General features: G+C 69.1%; 2 protein-coding genes across 2 annotated transcripts in view; one reads left to right on the top strand and one right to left on the bottom strand.

Moving 5' to 3' along the window:
• Positions 1 to 19,607, top strand: part of BOP1 (BOP1 ribosomal biogenesis factor) — a 54,093-nt gene that overhangs the window by 22,154 nt on the left and 12,332 nt on the right. The window lies entirely within an intron of this gene.
• On the bottom strand, positions 10,168 to 19,435 carry SCX (scleraxis bHLH transcription factor). Its single transcript, XM_040547508.1, has 2 exons — positions 18,250 to 19,435; positions 10,168 to 10,772 (listed from the first exon to the last, which is right to left on the bottom strand). Exons 1-2 carry the CDS (start codon positions 18,766 to 18,768, stop codon positions 10,734 to 10,736), a joined length of 558 nt encoding a protein of 185 aa, XP_040403442.1. The 5' UTR covers positions 18,769 to 19,435; the 3' UTR covers positions 10,168 to 10,733.

Genomic DNA, 19,607 nt, shown 5'->3' on the forward strand with positions numbered 1-19,607 from the left:
GTGCCGAGAGCCAGCCAGGCACGAGGCCACCCCAGCTGCAGTGCTCAGGGCCTGTGGGATTTGCTTCTTCACTGAAAGGGAATTGCCGAGGGAAAGCCTCCCCTCTGCGGCCGGAGCTGGGGCGGGCAGTTCTGGGGGGCCGTCGGGGCAGGGCTGCTGCCTCCTGCAGCGAGGAGAGCAGGAAAATGGCACCTTGTGCCCTCTGGGGTGCGAGTACTTCACCTGTAGTACTGCAGCCCCCGGAGCGGCTTCTCTGGGTTCATGCCACGAAGAAGGAGCTGGAGCCGGCGCTGGAGCCGGCGCTGGAGCCCTCTCGCCGTGCAGAGCATCCCCTCGAGGTGTGAAGGAGCCGCGCATCCCGGCAGGGCTCGCTCGGGGCCGGCGGTCACCGTGCCGCGCGTCCCGGGTCCTGGCGGGCCACGGCACCTCCCTCTGCTCCCCCCCCGGCACCCGGCAGGAAATCTGCCTTTAATGGGCTCTTCAGGGGAAGGGGCCGTGTTTTCCTTAGCAGGAGGAATGTTGACATGGAAGACTCTGCTCTTTCTTTCTGGCAGGTCCCGGGGAGCAGCGGGGCTGGATCGCGTGCTGCTCCCGCTGCGCGGGCTAATCCTTCCGTGGGCTGCGGGGCCTGGGCCGGGGGGGGCCGGGGGGTGCAGGTGCCAGACCCACCGCCCGTCACCGCGGGCAGGGCTCACGCAGCGTTTCCTTTCATCCGCGCCGAGCTCTGCTCCCAGACGGCCGGGAGAGGGGGTCCCGGGGGGGTCCTGGGCACGATGAAAACCAGCTGGGGGACGGGGCCCACGAGCGCCTGGCTCGTTCCCTTCCCCAGCGGCGCAAGGGGCAGCGGGGGCGTCCCTGAGCTCACCAGGAAGGGGGAATCCGTCGATGCCGGTGGGAAACGCACGCTTTGCAGGTGGGGAGCGGTGGGAGGGGGCCGCGCATCCCAGGAGGCCGCTGCCCAGGCCCGTGGCCCCGTCCCCCGCCCTCCCCACCCGCCCTTGCCCTGCTTGGGAAGGCGCCGAGGCAGGGGGCCTGTGCTCTGCCTTTACATCTCGTAATCTTTAACGAGCTGGGCCTGCTCTGCACAGAAGCGAGATGTGGGCGGCTCCTTTATAAGGCAGCTCTTGGCCGCGGGGAGGGGAGCGTGCGCGCAGGCCAGCGCCAGGATTTGGCACCCGGCGGGGGCCGAGGCAGCCCCTCCAGGGCGCCGGCCCCTATTGAGCACCGTGTTGGCCGTGGCCCCCGGCCCCGTGCCTTCTGCCGGTGCTGGACACGTTCACGGGGCAGCTCACAAGCCCACGTAACCACAGCCCCCCTGCAGCAGGTTCCTCTGCTCCGCGGGGTTTCTCCTGCCCCGCCACTGCTGCAGGATCTCCGTGGACCCACGGTGTGGGACCTCCCCGACAGCGTCCCCGTGAGCACTGGGCTGGGCAGCGGCAGCTCCGGGTCTCCCCCGGCTGTGCAGGGTCAGCCCCCGCGTCCTCCCGGTCCGTGTCTGCGCTGCGGAGGGCAGGGTGCCCCGGGGAGAGGGGGAATGCCTGTGCCTCCCCCCCCCCGGAGCAGCCCCCAAGGTGTTGAGAATGGAAAAGTCCAACCACGGTCAGAGCACGGAGCGGGACTTGCCAAAATTAACAGTTGATTCGGGTTTGCGGGAGCAGGAGCCAAAACGCAAGGAATCTTGGATTCGAAGAGGGAAACTTTTTCTGTGGGCAGTAAATCAGCACGGAAAGATCGGAGGTGGGGAGGGGGGGGGAGACCGGCCCCCGCGCGGCCGCTGGCAGCGGGCAGAGGCGTGAGCGCGGCCGGTCCCGGGACCTGCAGCCACCACCACGACGGGCTCCGTCCTGTCCCCGCGGCCTCCTGGTGTGGAAGATGGGCTGCGAGGCGGGTGGGGGACAGGGATGGGTGCCATTATCTGCCGACAGCCGCTTGCCTGCCTCCCCTCTTGACAAGTGCAGCTGGTGAGAGCGGGACGGCCGGGCCGCCCCGGGACGTCCCAGGGCGCCTGGCGCAGAGGGGAGCTGCCCGCGGAGGTGCTGAGCCCACGCCCCGGCCGGTGCTGATCGGGGACACGCGTGGCCCTAACGCGTGGCGGACACGGAGCGGATCTCGGCTGTGCTCCCAGGGCTGTGTGGATGCAGCAAGTCCCGGGCTGCCCGCTGTCCTGTGAGCCTGTTGACTCCGAAGCCTACCGGTTACCCTCTGCGTTGCCTTTGGCAGTGCTCGGGGGGTCTCTCTGGGGGGGGGCTGTGGGTCCGTACCCCGCACTGACCCCCGGGGGGGCTGAGGCTGGCAGGGAGCACGCACTCCCCTGGTCCTGCTGGAGCCGGCCGCCCAGGACCGCGTCCCGCTGGGTTCTGGACCTCTCCAGCGGTGGAGACCCCACAACCTCCGTGAGCAACCTGCAGCAGAGTGGGGCCGCCCTCGTAGTAAGAAAGCGTTTCCTGGTGTTCGGGTGGAAGTCACCTGCTCTTGTGCCCTCCTGCCTGACAGCGGGCACTGCCGGCCTCCCTCGTCCTTGCCTTTTGTGCCTGCCCCTCCCCACCTTGCTAGGGTCCCCTCTGCCCTGGGGGGCCGGGACGGTGCCACCTCCCCGTCCTGCCCAGGGAGTGCCAGGAAGGCCGCTGGCGGCGGCTCACGAGGCAAACACGGCTCCGTCGGTGGGGGGGGCTGCGATGGGGGAGGCGCCGCACAGCCCCGAGCAGAGGAAGCCGTGAGCGCTTTCCCCTCGTTAACCGCTCCGCAGTTCCTGTGCGCGGTGCGGGGATTCCCAGTCCTGCACTCTCCAACCTCGCCGTGCCCCTCGCTGCGGGGCAGGGGGCTGCCGCAGCCCCGCGTCTCAGGAGGACGGCACGGGGCGAGGTCCTGCTGCCCCGTCCTCTGGTCCGTGCCTCCTGCCTCGCTCCTTCACCATCCTCTGTCCCGGGGAGGCCGGGGCTGGGGTGCTCCTGGCTTCCTCCCCTGCACCGCGAGCGCCGGCAGCGCCCTTAGGCACGGGCACGCACCGGGGGCTGCTGCCCAGTGGCTGGCCGGGTCCCCAGGCTGCGGTGCAGGACACGGTGGGGGGGTTTCAGCGCCGCTGCCTCCGGGGGAAGGAGGCCGTGGGGCTCGGCTGCAGCGGTGCCGCTGCTGCCCTGCCTTTGGCAGGAGGTGGCTGGTTCTAGGAGGAGCGATGAGCTGGGTCCGTCTGTCTAATCAAGGAGTGCTGGCAGTCCGTACGTCCCGTTTGTGGCCCGGCGCTGGGCAGGAGCAAGGAGTTCGGCACGGAGCTGTCCCAGCAGCCTCGCCCCATGCTCCCGGGCAGCATCCCAGCCTGTGGAGGGGAGCCAGCCGTGTGCGCTAAGGGGGAAACTGAGGCAGGGGCTGGTGGCTCGCATGGGAGGTCCCAGCTGCTTCAGGTGGCCTCCGGACCCAGGGCCCATCTCCGAGCTCCGGGGCACCTCCCTGGAGCACTGGAAGCGACTGGGATTCGGCCGATGGAGCCGGGCACCCGCGCGTCTCTGCCGCCCGGCACTGCTGGTGCGGGCTCTGCCGGCCCTGCCCTGGCCGGGCTCCCTCCCCGCCTGCCCCCTCGGCGGCTCCTGGCTGCTCCCCCGTCCCCGTCCCGCTCGCTCCAATTGGAGCTGACGTGCTCTATTTGTCAGAGATAAAAAATAGCGGAGGAGGAATGGAAAGACAGGAGGCACAGGAAAGCAGTTTGGTAGTTAGAGACAGAGGAACAGAATTAACGTGCAGTGGGGGATTTGGAGCGAACACTGCACGCATTGTAATCCGATAGGGGCAGGGGAAAAAAGAGAGACCGAGAGAGAGCGGCTGACCCCGAATCCCCGGGGGAGACGCGGGGAGAGCAGGAACGAGGAGAGAGTGAAGGATTCCAGAGGTGGACTGGCTTCCTCTTTCACCAGACAGACACAGGGGAGACGGGCAGGGCGCCAGCACCGTACCTGCACTTCCAATCTGAGCCATTGACAGCTGGAGCTGCCTGGGGAGGGGGGGGGGGCGGCCGAGGGGGCTCGCGCCCGCTGCCGGGGCCGGGGACGCACCGGGGCCGCCGGCCGACCCCGCTCGGGGAGCGCGGCTGCGCCCGAGCCACGGCAGCGGAGCGGGGCGCAGGGGGCCCGGCTCGCCGGCACCGGGGGGGTCCCCGCCCGCGGCTCCCTCCCCGCCGGGCCGGGGGGCTCGGGCGGCACCTGCCCTGCTGGGGGAGCGGGGATCCCAGCTGGCAAGCATCGGGAGCGAGGGGGAGGGCGGAGAGCAGCTCGCAGCAACTAAATCAGAGGAAGAAAGGGGCTGCCGAGCCCGCCCGGCGGGGTCACATGTGTTTCCTGGCAGCCGCGCAGGTGCTAAGCAGGGCTGCAGGCAGGGAGCACCTTGTGATGGATCATGTGGTGAGCGCAGCAGCTCATTCCCCCGGCCTGGGGACAGGTAGTTGCGAGCAGGGGGCTCGCCCGGGCCAGGCTCTCAGCGGCGGTGGCCGCGGGACCCTCCGGGGGCGGGCAGCGCGGCGTCCGGCGGTCGGGGCGGCCGGGACGGCTCCGTGCTCGCTGCGGGCAGAGCCACGCTCCCCGCGTTTGTCCCCGCGTCCCCAGCCCGGCCGGACACGCGGCTCTCCCAGCAAGGCGGGGGGGACGCGGTGTCCAGGCCGAGAGCCAGGGCCGCAGCACCGTCCCCAAATCCCAGGGCACCGACGTGACATTGAGCACGGCCCGCAGCGAGGTGGTCGCGCCGAGCGCTTCTGGTTTGCTGCGCTGGCTCGGCGGTGACTGCCCCCCCTCCACCCCCGTTACGCCTTCTGAAAGCTTCGTCCAGGTCCTGGGGCACCCGTGGGCGTTTGGGAAGGGGCTGCGGAGGCACAGCCGCCCTCGCTCGTGCCGGGGGCCCCCAGCACGGTCGCACCGCTCCGTGCCACGAGTGGCGGAGATGTGCCGGTGAGCGCGGAGCTCGGCCTCGGGGCAGGCGCGCGGTGCCGTGCCTCCTCCCCGTGCCTCCTCCGGGCCCCGGGGATGTGCGGGGGGCACGAGCATGGCGGCAGCACGGCCCCCTCCCCCAGCCATCTGCGGGTTCCTGCAGGATTAAGAGGAGGAAATCTGGAATTGGGTTACTCTCAATATTGAACCTGCCATTACGATGGTTTTTATTTTGCTCCGTTCCGATCGAATTGGATGCAGCCCGCTTTTTAGCCCTTAATGGCTTGGCTTTGAGAATTTCCTTCAAAATTACACCGCTGGCTTCCTGTTCTCAGAGCTCCCCGGAGCCCCGCAGCCGTGCGGAATGGCCGGGGAAACCGATCCCCCCCGGAGCCGAGCTGGGGCGTTCGCGTCCTGCCGTGCCTGGGGGTGCGCGCGGCATCTCTGGGCTTCCTTCTCTTCCTTTCCTGCCCCTTTCACTCACCCCCTGGGGCCAGGGCTGAGCCCGGTAAGCAGTTAGTGCGTGCCTGCACAAGGAGACATCCCTGTGGCGGAGCTCTCCCCGTCTCGCTGGGCTGTGGGGCAAGGAGGAACCGGGGCCCGTTGGGCCGGGCAGGCAGGGCCGGGCACTGCGGTTCCTGCGTCTGGAGCGGTCCCTGGGGCTGGCGAGACCCGTCGCTGCTTTCCTAAACCCTGCGCGTAAATCCACGTGTGCTGGCAGGCTGCGGTCTCACCTGACGCCTCGAATCCTTGATCCCGGCTCCCGTGTGCCCTGCGGTTCCCCCAGGACGGGTCTCGGCTGGCTGCAGCGTGCAGCATCCCCCTGATTTTCTGGAGCCGTTTTTCCCTTCCTGGTGGGCGCAGGAGATGAACGGGTGGGAGCTGAAGCCAAACCGGCCTGGGAGCGTGCGGGGATGGTGAGGTTTCTCCCCGGAGGGCAGGTTTCTGGAGACGGCTCCTTACAACAAGGGGCTGCTTCATCTCTTTGCCCTTTCCCACTCGTGATAAAGAGACGGAGGGGCCTCAGTCTGCCCTGAGGCGTTCAGACCCAAGGGGACGGGCGATGCCCCGCGGTGCTGCTGCATCTGGCCCTGCCTGCGCCCGAGGAGCTCCAGCTCCTCCCTGCCGGCCTGCTGGCACCGGGCACCTCGGCTCCATGCTCCAAACGCTGAGCTGCGGCGGGGCTGGGGCAGGAGCAGCCCCCAGGGCGCATCGTGGGGCTCAGTGGGTCCAACCCGGGCAGGCATCGGGGCACTCACTGCCACAGGGTGCGGGGCCGAGCCTCAGAGGCGTGGGGAAGCGGGGTGCTGCGAGCCCTGGGGGGGCCGGGCGAGGGGCCGGGGGGTGCCCGAGCTCTCCGGCCCCTGCAGCTGGGCAGCCCGGCTGCTCGGGGGCTGGCGCACGCCCCAGGCAGGCCTGCTTCCCCAGGAAGGTGTGTTTAAAGACCCCTTTCCTTTCTTCTCCGGGACCTCTTTAAGGCTTTACTAGCTAACCTATAATTTTCACCTGCATTATTTTAATAGCCCGCCAGCTGCACGCGTTGCCGCGGGGCGGGGGCGCGGGGGCCAGGGGAGGTGTATGGAAGCGATTGGGAGCAGCAGCGGCTGCAGCCACGTGCAGGCTCCCGTCCCGGGCACAGCAGCGTGCGGGGACACCGGGGGCTGTGCGTCCTGCATCGGGGACCTCACGCCCCGAGCTGCCCGGTCCACGTCTCCCCAGAGCTCCCGGGGCAAGGGCACCAGGCTGAGTCTCTGCACACCCACCCGTGGCTGAGGTCGGGTGCTTCAGCTCGGCCGCCACGCGCTCTGCGGGCCGGCAGAGGCTGGGCTGGGAGCCGGGAGGGGACACGGGGACAAGCTGGGCTGGGGGCAGACGGGGTCGGCAGAGCCCCGTGCTCTGGGCTGCCAGGGGCCAGCGTGCCACGAGGCTGCTTGGCCGGCGGGACTCTTTGGTCACCGCCAGACGGCGCGGTCGCCTGGGGAGCTCGGGGCTGAGCCAGGGCACGGCTGCGAGGGGCAGAAACCGGCAGCGGGGCTGGCGGCGGCTCCGTGCCGGGCTGCTGCCGGTGTTTGGTGTCCCCGGTCCCCTCCGGAGCGTGACAAGGAGCAGACGTGCAGGGGCGATGCAGCGTGCGGCACCGGGAGGGATCTGGGGGCTGTGGTACCCCCGTCTGCACCCCCTGGGTGAAGCTCGCCTCGCCAGGACCGTGTCGGAGGCAGCGTTCGCTGCCGGGTGCGCGAGGCGGAGCGGCTCGCTGTGGATTGACTTCGTGCTGGCGTGCAGAGCTCTGCCGCCGTGGGAGACGCGGTGCCAGAGGTCTGCGGGCTGGCGGCGGGCACAGGTAGCGCAGCGCAGAGCTGCCTTCAGCAGAGCTTTGTTTGTGCTAAATTAAACACTCGTCGTGCCTCATTAGCTCCTGTCTCCAGCAGGGTGGTTTCGATGAGCATTTCTGCCTCGAGGCGAGGAAGGTGGCGGGCACTGGTGGCTCCCAGCCTGAGCTCGGGCGCTGTCAGAGCGCAGGACAGCACCGCCGTGGGACGCCCCAGCTTGGTTCCTGGCCAGAGGCTGAAATGTGCTCCCGTGTCGAGCCGACAGCCTCTGGGCATCGCGAGCGGAGAGGTCTGAGGGTCGCTGCCCTCGGAGCAGGGGTCTCCCAGCTCTCGGTCCCTTCGCCTGCTTGCACCTTGTCTGTTCCGTTTCCCTTCTCCCAGCTCTGCCTCCGGGCTGGCAGCCGTGCCCGTGGCTGCGGGTTTGTCGCACACACCGGGCTGGGGGCGATGGAGCCCCCTGGGGGTGTCCCGGTGCCCGTGCCAGGCTGGTTCGGTCCCCGGTCACCTCGTCGCTGCCTGCTCAGCCCCTGTGGCGGTGCGCTCCTGCCACCACCCCCTTCTGGGCAGCCGTGCAAATACCGAAAGAAGCCGGTGCCCGGGGCTGAAGGCAGGGGCTGGGCTGCACCGGGGGCGAGGCGCGGAGCTGCGGTGCCCAGGGCTGGGGCAGGAGCCTGTGGCTTGCAGCCAGTCCCACAGGGGTGGCTCCAGAGAGGAGCTGCTGCCCGTCGCCCCGTCCCCCGAGCCAGCAGACCGGGGCAGGCGTGCACATCCCGGAGCTACCTGTGACTCCACAGAGCAAAAATGTGCTGGAAAATTGCTCGGCGCCCGGGCAGGCCCTATCACACAGCTGAGAGCAATTGCCGCACGGCTCTGCGCGGACGTCCGCCCATCCCCTGGCACCGGCCAGGGAGCGGAAACAGTCTCCAGAGCCGCGCGTGTTCCTGCTGATCCCGGGAGCTTTCCCCCTCGCAGGGTGCGTGCGTCAGAGCCGGGCAGGGAGGCGAGCGGCCGCACTGGGGAGCGATCGCATCGCACCCGGCGCCGCGGGCAGGAGGGCACATCCGTCCGCACGCGGTCTGTCCAGAGCCGGCTGCTGCCTGCGGCACAGCTGGAAGATGCTGTGAAACCCGGGGGGGCTGCGTCTCCCACGGCAGTGCCTGCACGTCCCTTTCCCTGGTTTTTTTCCCCTCGCCACCCTGGCGGCACACGCGCTGGTGGGGGCAAGCAGGGGGAGGAAGGCCGCGGGAGCCCCGGTACGCGCGGCACCAAACTGGAGCAGCCCTCCTCCTCCTCCGGCCCGTGGCTGCGGCCGGCGCCTTCTGCACCTCGTCGGTGCCGGGCTGTGGCACGGGCAGGCGCCCGGCATGATCCTGCCAGGTGCACGCTAAGGTGACCTGCACTGCCGTGCCGTGGGTTTGGGTGCTTGAGGACCCTGTCCCTGCGTGACCGCAGCAGCCACGGTGTGGGTGGGGACGAGTTGGCAGCGTCCCCTGGAACCGGCGAAGCGTCGTCTAAGTGCTGAGTGTTACGACCTCATCTGCGGGACCCGAAAGGGCTCCACTGAAGCTTTCCTCCCCAGCGCCTCCGAAGTGCGCTTTAAAAGTGTCCGTCGCCGCTCGTGCATGCCTTTGTCCTGCCTGAGAGGCAGGGAGGCCTTCCAAACCCCTTTCTCCAGCTCTGAGACCACTAATGTTGAAATTAAAAATACAAAAATTCCCCCTATGCAGAGCAGAGCGCTTCCAAACCCTCGCGTGAAGCCCCCGTGCCCAGCCCAGCTCCCTGTGAGGGCAGCACCGGACGCACCCAGCCCGCGGCCCCGTACCCGAGCCGCTCGGTGCCTCCGGACCCTGCGGCACGGAACGGAGCGGCCTCTGCCCGCTGCCCTGACCCTGGGGGCTGAGGCCGGGCCGTGCTGCTCCGGCACGAGCTGCTCCGACCTCGACGTGTCCGATGGCCATGCAGAGGGGCTGGGGAGCCTTCCCACCCCGGTGGCCCTCAGGACAGCCCTTGCCTGCCCTGAGCCTGGGGACGTCCCCCCGCAGCCCGTGGCTCGGCGGGGGCACGGCTCCATGTGTCCCATTCCCTGCGGAGCTGCTGCGCCTGGGAGGAGCCGGATGCCAGGGCAGGACACCCGCCGGCCTCCCAGCGCTCCCCTTGCTGTCCCTGGCTGTCCTGTCCCTGGCTGCCCCAGCCGGGAGGTGCCGCACAGCACCCTACAGCTCCGGGGCCGGGCTCCTCCGCACAGCGGGTGCTCACCAGGGGTGTCCCGGTCTGCATTTGCTTTAGGGTCCACTCCGTGCATGCGAGGACAGAGGTGATGGCCGCGCTCTTTTCGCTGGGTATCCAACACCCCCAAATCCCTGGGGCTCCTCCACGCACCCCCTCCTCCATCCCCCGCCGTCCCCACCCCAGTGTCGGGGGTTCGCTCGCGCCTCCAGCGTTGCTGCGAGCCTCGTCCCGCGGGCCCCACGCCCCAGACCCGCAGGCACTGGGCTCAGCCCCCAGCAGGGGCTCAGCTTCGCTCCATCCTGCACACTTTATAGCCTCGGGCCGCCGTTTTGGTGACGTTAGGAGGGAGCATTTCATTGCCCTGCAGCCAGGGGCCCATGAAATCGCCGAGCAAGCCCTGCCTGGGGGAGCACGGCCCAGCGCTGAGCTCGTTGCGCCGTGTGTAATTTATTTCCCCAGGAAGCCCGGCTCAGCTGCAGCATCTGGTGTGCAGAGTCCCTGCCTTTTACCTGCTCCTCCAGCTGGGCTCCGGCATGGCACAGGGGGTCGGTGCTCGCCCCGGTGCCGGTGCTGGGGGAACAGAGCTCGAGCTGCGGCTCCGTCGCTCGCTGACCGACGGCACCCGCAGCCAGAGCAGGCGAGCGAACGCGGTGAGGGCGAGAAGGAACGGTGAGGGTCTGGAAGGAAGGAGGCTGCTGCCCTCGGGCTGAACCATACTCACTTTTAATTATACAAGTTGCTCAGGCTTTATATTATCATATCAATGACATGAAACACCAGCATGTATTGATTAAACTCAACAAATGCAGCACCCCAGGACTCAGAGTTCAGGGGATGGCGTGGCTCAAAGCTGGAGGGGACGAGGGGAGCGGGCCGGTCCCGGCAGCGGCTTCCCCAGCGCTGCTCGATCCGAGCGGGGCGGGCACGTCCAGGCACCGGCTCCCCCGGGAGCAGCCGCCCGGGCACCCGCAGGGGTTGGGGCCGGGACCCCCAGTCCAGGGAGCGCCGGGGCATCCCCGCGACTGGCGCTGCTCCGGCCCCACGGAGTCCTGCCGCCCCCGCGGCCACCTCCCGTCGGCGGCCACCCCTCCGGCCGCTCCCCAGGCACGCGTCCGGTCGGGGCAAGGTCCCGTGGGTGACGCCGTGCGGCTGTCCCCAGCAGCAGGGTGAAGGCGGGAGTGTCCGTGGCTGTGGTTTTGTGTGTGTGGCTTTTCCATCCTTCCTCCTTCTGCTCCTCCGTGTCGTCCTTCCTGAAGAGTGGGATCATCTAGCTCCGAATCGCCGTCTTCCTGTCTCGGTCTTTACTCTGCAGAGAGGGGGAAGGCCGAGTTAAGAAAACACACCTGGGGCCGGGAGGTTTGCCAGCGCTGGCGGCGGCCGGGAGCCTCTCGCTCCCCCCCGCGCCAGTGCCTGGCAGGAGAGGCCGGCGGCAGCTCCGCACCGGCTCTTCCAAATCATCGCCCCCCACGTGTCCCAGGAGCCCGGGGGGGTCTGCGGGACCGAGCCGTGCCTGCTGCAAAGCCCCGCTCCCACAGGTGCTCCCACGGCTGCCTGCACCCCGGGGACACCGGGCTTTGCCGCCCTGCTCCCGCTCATCCTCCGCGGCGCTCTCCCGTGCAGTCACCTTCCCCCCGAGCCCCCCCAGGACGGAAGCCTCTGCCCCCACCAAGGTGCAGGGAGCAGCGCCTGCCACAGGGCTCCGGTCCCTGTCCCTGCACCCTTTGCTCCCGGGACCAGGACCGCCGTGCGCTCTGCCGAGGTATCGAAAGCACCAACGCGTCCCTGTCCGTGTGTCGCCGTCCGCAGCCCGCAGCAAACTTGCTGCTAGCAGCAGCCCTCCCGGGCAGCCCCGCGGTGGCGGCCGGGCCGCGAGCCAGGCTTAGCCCTCCGGCGCCAGAGCAGCCCCGCACCACCGCCAGTTCCACCAGTACAGCCGCTGCCACCATCACGAGTACCAGTACCGCCGGTACCGCCAGCACCATCACTGCCACCACACCACAAACCAGCACCACCTGTACCAGCACCACCAGCACCACTATCACCACCACAACCATGCATACCACAACCAGCACCACCTGTACCAGCACCACCAGCACCATCAACCACACCACAAACCGCCCCCAGCACCACCACTGCCACCACGCACGGTGCCACCGGCACCGGTACCGCCCCGGGCAGGTGGGCGCAGGCAGAGCTGGTGCTTCCCGTTTCCAGTTTGCCAGGACTCGTGGCCATCGGGGTCTGGGGGCCCGGGGCCGGGAGCCGGGGGACGTGCCCCTGTCCGTGCCGCGCGTGCCGCTGCCAGCGTGGCCCGGCCGAGGCCGTGCCCGGGGCCGGCCCGCGGCGTGTTGGCGGTGCAGCCTCCCCCACGGCTGCACGTGCGGCCCCTGCTCTGACTCTTCCTTTGTTACCGGGGGTGGGGAGGGGAGGGGAAGGGGAGTTCAGCTCAGAAATGGTAAAATTAAATTTCCCAGATGTTCAGGCCCCAGGAGTTCTTGTGCTGTCTGGAGAGGAAATGGGGATTCGGAAAATCCCGCCTCATATTTTTTCCCCTATCACCTTGCCTTTCCGCTGCCATTAAGTGCAGCAGGAACAGTAAATTACAGGGCTGCGGAGCCGTCCCATCTTGTAGATACCGTGGGGGGAGCGGGGGACGGCGCTGGGCTCTGCCCCGGGCTCTGGCAGCGCTGCCTTGAGCACGCAGGGCGCTGGGCGCAGACCCAGGGCAGCGTCCCGGTGGCACCCGGTGCGTGGCTCAGCCCTGCCCGTCCTGCTCGCTGCCCCAACGCCTAGCTCAGCGCAGCACCGGGAGAGGCCGTGCGCCGCAGGAGGGGTTTTGCCGCAGCAGCAATGGCAGGCAGGGGCTGCAGGGTCAGCAGGCTCTGCCCAGAGCCATCGCCCCGCTCCCGCTTCCCTCCCTCCGTCCCCATCCCAGCCCTGACTCAGGCTGCGAATCCCTGGCCGGGAGCTGAGCCACGAGCCCACGGGTCAGGGGCCGGAGCGGTACAGCCGGCGGTGACCTGGGTCTCAGCGTTTTGGCAGGTCGCCGCCGTTCACCCACGCTCTGTTTAGCAAAGCCCCTGGGATGCGTCCTCGTCCCCTGGCGTCCTCGCCTCCCTGGTGCCGCCGAGCTCCTGCGCCGATGGCAGAGGCTCAGCGTCAGCGCTGCCTCCCCGGGGCCTGGCCTCCGGCCTCTGCTGGCCTCATCTGTGCCGCTGGGCGCGGTGACGCCAGCCACGCTGGCAGGGCCCCTCGCCAGTCCCCAGGGTCCCTGCAGGCAGCCCCCGGCCTTGTGCGTCGCCCTTCCCGGGGTCCTGTCCTGGGACAGAGGAAGAGCCCCGGTCCTCTCGTTCCCCTGCTGCAGCGCCGTGCCCGGTCCCCTCGAGGAGCCCCCTCCGGCTCCTTCACGTGGGACGGGGCAGAGCTGTCCTCGCCCCTCCTGTCCTCACGTTCGGGAGGCTTCAGCACCGCTCTGCCCCGTGCCCCACGAGGGAGGTGAGGAGCCCACTGCCCATGCTGCCCGGTGTCCCACAGCGGCACGGGGGCTGCGTGCTGCGCCCTGCCAGCACCCTGCAGCTCCCCACAGGCAGTGGGTGCAGGCGGGGGCAGTGGCAGGGGGCAGACCCGCAGGTTCCCTCCGGCAGCCTGCCCCGTGGTACCTCTGCCCCACGGCGATGGGCAGACCCGGGCACAAATCCTCAGCTTTGCCAGCTGGGCTGGGCCAGGGGCACGGTGCCCTTCGGCCCTGGCTGGGTGCAGAGCCCTTGTGCTCCGGACAGCCCCCAGTGCATGGGAGCCCTCCTGGCCGTGCCTGGGACGAGGGACAGGCCTGCAGGCTGGCAGGGCTGCACCCTGAGCACCAGTGTTGTCCCGGCTCCTGTGGGAGCTGGGAGGATCAGCTGCCCTGGGCCGGGCTCATCCTGAGCCCCGTGGCCCCTTTGGAGTGCTCGGGGCCAAGACTGTGTCTGTCCCCGCAGACGGAGCCGTGGGGCAGCCCCCGGGGCGCGGGGTGCAGGCGGTGAGACGTGGGAGCAGCGGGGCGTTGCTGCAGGGCTTTGCCCCCATCCCCCTGGCTCCCCCTGTGACACCTTTCAGCTCCCCGGTGGTCTCAGTGCCCCCTCCCCACTTTGCTCCCTTGCCAATGCGTGCTCCCGCTCCAGAAGTCAGCGTGCCCGATGCTGGACACGTGTCCCTCGTTCCTTTATCAGCGTGCAGTCCTGGCACTGAGCTGGGTGAGCTGTCCCCATGCCCTGTCCCCACGCTCTCCTGCCCCTCGGTCCCCACCGCGACAGCTCTGCGCCACGCAGGCGGCGGGGCCGTGCGTGTGGTGAGGGCTGCGGGCACGCAGAGCGCCGCGAGGGGCCCTGTCCCTGAGCACATCAGCAGGAGGCCGTGCTTGGACGTGGGCTTTGCGCCGAACTGGCTCCGGTCCTCCCCCCAGCCCAGGCTGCCCGAGTGCTGCCCCGTGCCGTGGCTGCTCCCAGCAGCCCTTCCACCCGACGCGCTCCCTGGAGGAGACGCAGCCACGGTTCCCCCACAGCGCCGCGTGTCCCAGAGGGGACAGCACGGGCGGCACCCCCAGAAGAACCCCGGGAGAAGCCCAGGGGCTGGGTGGTGACGAGCCAGCTCTCATCCAGCACACCGTGGGGGCGGTCATGCCCCGCTCCCCGCCAGCTCTTGGTGGTGTCAGTGGTGACCGCTGCTCCCGGGCCCCGCGCACCGGCGGGGATGTGGCGTCCGCAGCCCTGCGCTCCCTGTCCCTGCGCCTGCCTGCAGCAACTGCCTGCATCTGCTCCTTGTGGCACCAGGAGCCGTCCTGGCCACCCGCACGTTGTCCTCGTGAGGGGAGCCAGGACCCCTGCTCGCAGGGTCACAGGTCCCTGGTGATTAGGGACAGTCCCGTCCGTCCCTGCCACCTGCCTACACGTGGTCCTGCAGCAACGCGCGCACGTGGCAAACGCGCTGCCCCTACCAGTATGGCCTCGCCTCCCTCCTGCTCGCGCCCTGACTGGCGCAGTCCAATCCCCGAGTGGGTTTTGGCCTTTTAGTTAGAGCTGGGACTGGCACAAAGCCCGGCAGCCGCCCGCCTGGGCAGCCCCTCAGCAGAGCCTGGCCGTTCTCCAGCCAGCAGCGGACCCCTACACATTTTTGGGGAGGCTTTATCCAGGGAGATGGCGGTGGTTTTGGCCAGGCAGGGAGAAGTCCCTGGGGGAAGGCGTCAGGATGCCAGGGCACGAGGCTGGGCTGTCACGCGGCGTGAATCCAGGCAAGCCCTGTGCCCGCCGAGGCACCACGCTGCCGACAAGAGTGGGACGAGGCAAAGACCCAGATCAGAAGAGCTTGCAGAAAGCGTGCTGCCCCCATGTCTCTCGGGGTGCCACAGCAGCCTCAGCATCCCACCCGAGCCCTCATCCTGGCACCCCTCGCCGCAGGGCTCGTGCAGGCTCGGGATGGGGACGGCGCCGGGCAGCGGGGAAGGCTGGGAGCCGGGCAGGCGCTGGGCCTTTTGGGGAGGAGGACGCTGCGGTGAGTCAGCTGCAGCAGCACGGCGCGCGCCGAGATGTCTGCCACTGCTGGCTGGCTCAGGGAGGGGCAGCACAGAATGGCACGGCACGGCACGGCACAGCACGGCACGGCATGGCACGGCACGGCACGGCACGGCACGGCATGGCACGGCACTGTATGGCACGGCACGGCACGGCACGGCACGGCACTGTATGGCACGGCACGGCACGGCATGGCAAGGCATGGCACGGCACGGCATGGCACAGCATGGCACGGCATGGCATGGCACGGCATGGCACGGCACGGCATGGCACGGCGCGGCGCGGCACGGCACGGCACGGCATGGCGTGGCATGGCGCGGCACGGCATGGCACGGCACGGCACGGCTGTCTCCAAGCATTTGGGGACAACTGGTGGCAGAGGGGCTCCACAGGGCGGTAGCACGGGGGGGCTTGCTCGGGAGCCCCATGAAGGGCATCCCACACGAGGTTGCCCTAAGGAGCCCTTTCTATGGCAAACTGGAGAGCCGGAGACAGACAGACGCCGTGGCGTGCGGTCGCGCTGGTCGAAGCGGCATCCGTACACGTAAGCACAACAGAGGCGGTGGAAAAGGGAACGCTGCTGGGTGGGGATGGACGGGGCGCTCTGACCTGGGCACCCGGCAGCGCAGGGCAAGCCGCGTTCCAGCACGGGCCGCCTGCTCCCCGTAACGCTCCGCGGGGAGCGAAGCCCCCGTGTCTGGGGAGGGGTCTCGCCCTGCCTCCCCTATGGGCAGGGGGTCGGAGCTGTGGGTGCTGGAGCTCCCTCGCACCAAGGCTGCGGGTGCTGGGCAAAGGCCGGAGCTGGCGCCCGTGGGTGCTGGCACGGCTTTGGGTGCGTGGCGTGGGCGAGCGGTGCCACGCGGGGCTGGCCTCCCCCGAGGGGCCGGCGGCTGCCGAGGGCCGGGGTCAGGGGCTGGGAGGTGCAGCTGCGCCGTGTTTGCAGCTCCAGAGGAGATTGCTTTCATTTCCTCGCCATTTGTCAGAATGCCTTCCTGATAAAAGATGGTTTATTTTATTCGTTTAACACACAATAAAACCTATCGAGTTGTTATCTGCCTGTAAAATCTCAAGCACAGACTGAATGCGTAGGCAGGGTCCGTGCAGTCCCAAAACTAGCCCACTTCTCAGCCAAACCGAAGGATCTCGTCCCCTTTGACCGCCGCTGGGCGCCTGGTCTCGGGGAGGTTTACGCAGAAGAGCTGCGGGAAGGGAGGTGGCCGCCTGGGCCTGGGGTTCCTGCACCGCTTTGTCCTTCCCCTGCACCTTGGCACGGATCAGCCCTGGGGTTTGCTCCCGCACAGGACCCGGAGCCAGGAGCGGGTGCAGAAGTGGCGATGGGGATTTATAGGAGCTGATGCAAAAGCGGCGACAGCAGCGAGAGAGACGGAGGGCGCTCGATCTTTGAAGCTGATACCGGAGGTTTCCGGGCGGGCTGGTAGCTGCAAGTGGGGAATTTTCCAGTTCAGCCCTGCAGGAGCTTCCCCACCTGCAGCTTCTGTTTCTCAGCTTGCAGGGGAGGCAGGTGAGGGTGGCGCTGGGGTGCAAGGGCACTGCGCAGCCTGCGGGTTGCGTCCTTCGCCCCCCGGGGAGAGGTCGATGCTGGTGCTCGGGAAAGCCAAGGACAGGGGAGGCGCTTGGTGCCTGTGGCCCAAGAGGGAAGAGCCCGTCTGCTCCTCTCGGATGAGCTAAGGGTTGTCAGTGTAAATCCTGGCAGAGATAAGGGCTCCTCGCAGCGTTCCCTCCTGCCTGCGGGTCCCAGGTCAGTCTCCTGCTCGAGTGAGTTGGAAAGGACGCGCGAGGAGGATTAACGGGGTTTGGGGTTTTCCTGCTCTGAAATACTCAAGCTGTTGGAGTTTGCTCGTGGCTGGTTATACCGCCACTGCTTCATGCTTAATGAGCCTTGAATCCTCCACAAAGACGTCTCCCTCCTCAGGACGTTACTCACTGGGGTTAAACGGGTTCAAACGGTGGAGGAGCGTGCACGCACGGCTTGGGCGGCCGGCCCCCCGCCTCTGCCTCGGCTCCCCCGCTCGCCTTTACCTCTGCCCTGCCAGAGACCGTCTGCGACGTGCTGGAGACCGAGAGGATTTTAAAGCCCAGACACCAAGGGCTCAGCGCAGGCTCTGCCCGCCCCTGCTTCCCGAGCCCCCTCTTCTCCTTGGGCTTTGTGTGCATGAAGAGCCTCGAGCAAGGCTGCAGCCCCCGCCGCCCCTCGCTCCCTGCCCGCCGCTCTCGGGGCAGGTTTTGTGTCCCCTGCACCACCAGAGATCTGCCGGGCTGGCAAGGACGTGCCAGGCAGGCTGTGGCTCTCCGCCTCTCCCGGCCAGTGGCACTCACCCCAACAGCCCCGCAGCCTCGCTGCACAAGGTGGGTTTCCACGCGCCCCACTCCCCCTGCCCTCCGCGGGCAGCGATGCCCACGCCAGGCCCGCCAGCCCCCGTGGCCACGCTGGTGCCAGGCTGGCAGCCTCTGCTGGGAGGCCGGTCCTGGCACGAGGCCGCGCTGCCTGCAGGGGCACCGGGAGCACAGCGCTCCCCTAGGGGCACGGGGAAGTGGAGGATTCCCTGGGGAACGGGGCTGGCTGGGGCATTACGGCTCCCATTCGCCCGGCGAGACCCGCCGGTGCCCGTGGCGAGCAGGTTCCTGAGGGCTCATCCCCGCGGTCCTCCGGGGTGCTCAGTGGTGCTCCCCCCATCCCTGCGGCCCCTTGGGCTCCCGGCACAGCCCCCAGGACCCAGGCCCTGCTCTGGCAGTGGACGCGGGGATCTGGCCACCGGCACCGAGGGGCTGAGAGCTGCGGCCGTGGCCAGCCCCACAACCAAGTCGCTCTCGCCTCTGCGCCTGCTGCCTGCGCTCTGCCGGAGCAGAGGTGCAGGCTTTCCTGGCTCGCTTCCTTTCCCTGTGCCTCCGATTTCCAGCTCCTAAAATCTCACCCTCAGAGGCTTTCCCGATCTCCCATCCCTTCGCCTTTCAGCGTGCAGTATTCGGAGGCAGCTGCTGAGGCTCGGGCACCAGTCTGGACGTGATAGAGGGAGGCACCATATTTTCCGTGCCTAGGTTCTGGGCTTGCTGACGGGCTCCGGCGCGCTCTCCTGCTCGTGCCTGTGCTGCTCCCGGAGCCGTCCCGTTGCCGTCCCCCTCTCCCTCTCCCGCATGCTGTTCCAACGGCTCCGCTCCCCCGGCGTTCCCTAACCCCCTCCGGCCGAAAGCCCCGCGGGACGGCGCGCGGCCACTTACCAGCTTCCTCTGGTTGCTGAGGCAGAAAGTGCAGATCTGTTTGGGCTGGGAGTTCTCGGTGTCGCGCGCGGGGGGGCTGCTGCCGCCGTGGTGGTAGAAGGCCGGGGTGGTGTGGCAGGGCTGCCCGTCCCCGCACGCCTCCCCCACCAGCAGCACGTTCCCCAGGTGGGAGATGTAGCTGGAGGCCAGTCTCAAGGTCTCGATCTTGGAGAGCTTCCTGTCGGCCGGCTCGGTGGGGATGAGCGTGCGGAGGGCGGTGAAGGCGGTGTTGACGCTGTTGGTGCGGTCACGCTCCCGCGCGTTGGCCGTGTGCCGCTGCCGGGGCTCCCTGCTGATCCGGTTGGGCTTCTTGCCGCTCCTCCGCTTGCCGGCCTTGAGGCCGTAGCCGTCGGCGTCCAGGTGGTAGGGCTTCTCGTCGGAGCCGGAGCTCTCGCTGCCGTTCTCCTCGTCCTCCGACAGCATGCTGATCTCGGGGTACAGGTACCGGCTGGGGGCCGAGCGCAGCATGGCAAAGGACATGGTGGGCCGCGCGCGCGGCGAGGGGCACCGGGGAGCCGCCTGGGGACCGCCGCCGACCTCCTCCTGCTGCGGGCGGCCTCAGCTCCGCTGGCGCATGCTGCGGCCCCGGCTCGGCTCGGGGGGCCCCGGGAAGGCTCCGGCTGGGAGGCGCCGCGGCGGGGGGGCCCCGGGCCCGGCTCCCCGCCAGCGCTCGCCGCGCGCAACGGGTTAAGGGCTCCTCACAGGCAGCGCTGCCGCTTCCCCTGCCGACACATGTGCATCTTAAGGCGCCGAGCGTGGCAGGAGCGGGGAGTTTTATAGCACCAGCAGTGGTCAGCCAGGCCCCTCCTCCGCGCAGCAGCCCCGCTCGCTCCCAGCCGCAGGCTCACGCCTACCTGAGCTCACCCTCCGTCCCGTCCCGTCCCGTCCCGTCCCGTCCCGGGGGGGCTTAACCCTTCCGGGCTCAGTGGGGTCCTGCCCGCGGGCGGGGGCGGCCGCAGCCCCCCGGCAGCCGGCTCGAAGCACTTGTCGCCATTCACCTGCCGGCCTGGGGCCTCGGCCAGCACGGGTGGGCTGGGGCAGCCCCTCACCCGTGGGGCTGCGGGGGTGCGGGTGGGCGCAGGTCCCTGCTGGGGGTCCCAGGGACCCTGCCTGCTGAGCCACGGGGGGGCTGCTCAGCCCCACGCTTGTGGGGCACGGGAGCTGCTCATGCCTGGGAGGTGGCCAGAGCTGGGGCCGCTTGCCCCAGGCAGGGGGGCTGCGGGTCAGGATTAGTCCCTGCAGGGAGAGCCCCCCCAGGGCTCGCCCCCCCCCTTCCCCACAGCCCAGCCGAATCCATCCTGCTGCTGCTAATGGGGCAG

This window comes from Cygnus olor, chromosome 2 (genome assembly GCF_009769625.2).
Source record: "Cygnus olor isolate bCygOlo1 chromosome 2, bCygOlo1.pri.v2, whole genome shotgun sequence".
Lineage (NCBI taxonomy): Eukaryota > Metazoa > Chordata > Aves > Anseriformes > Anatidae > Cygnus > Cygnus olor.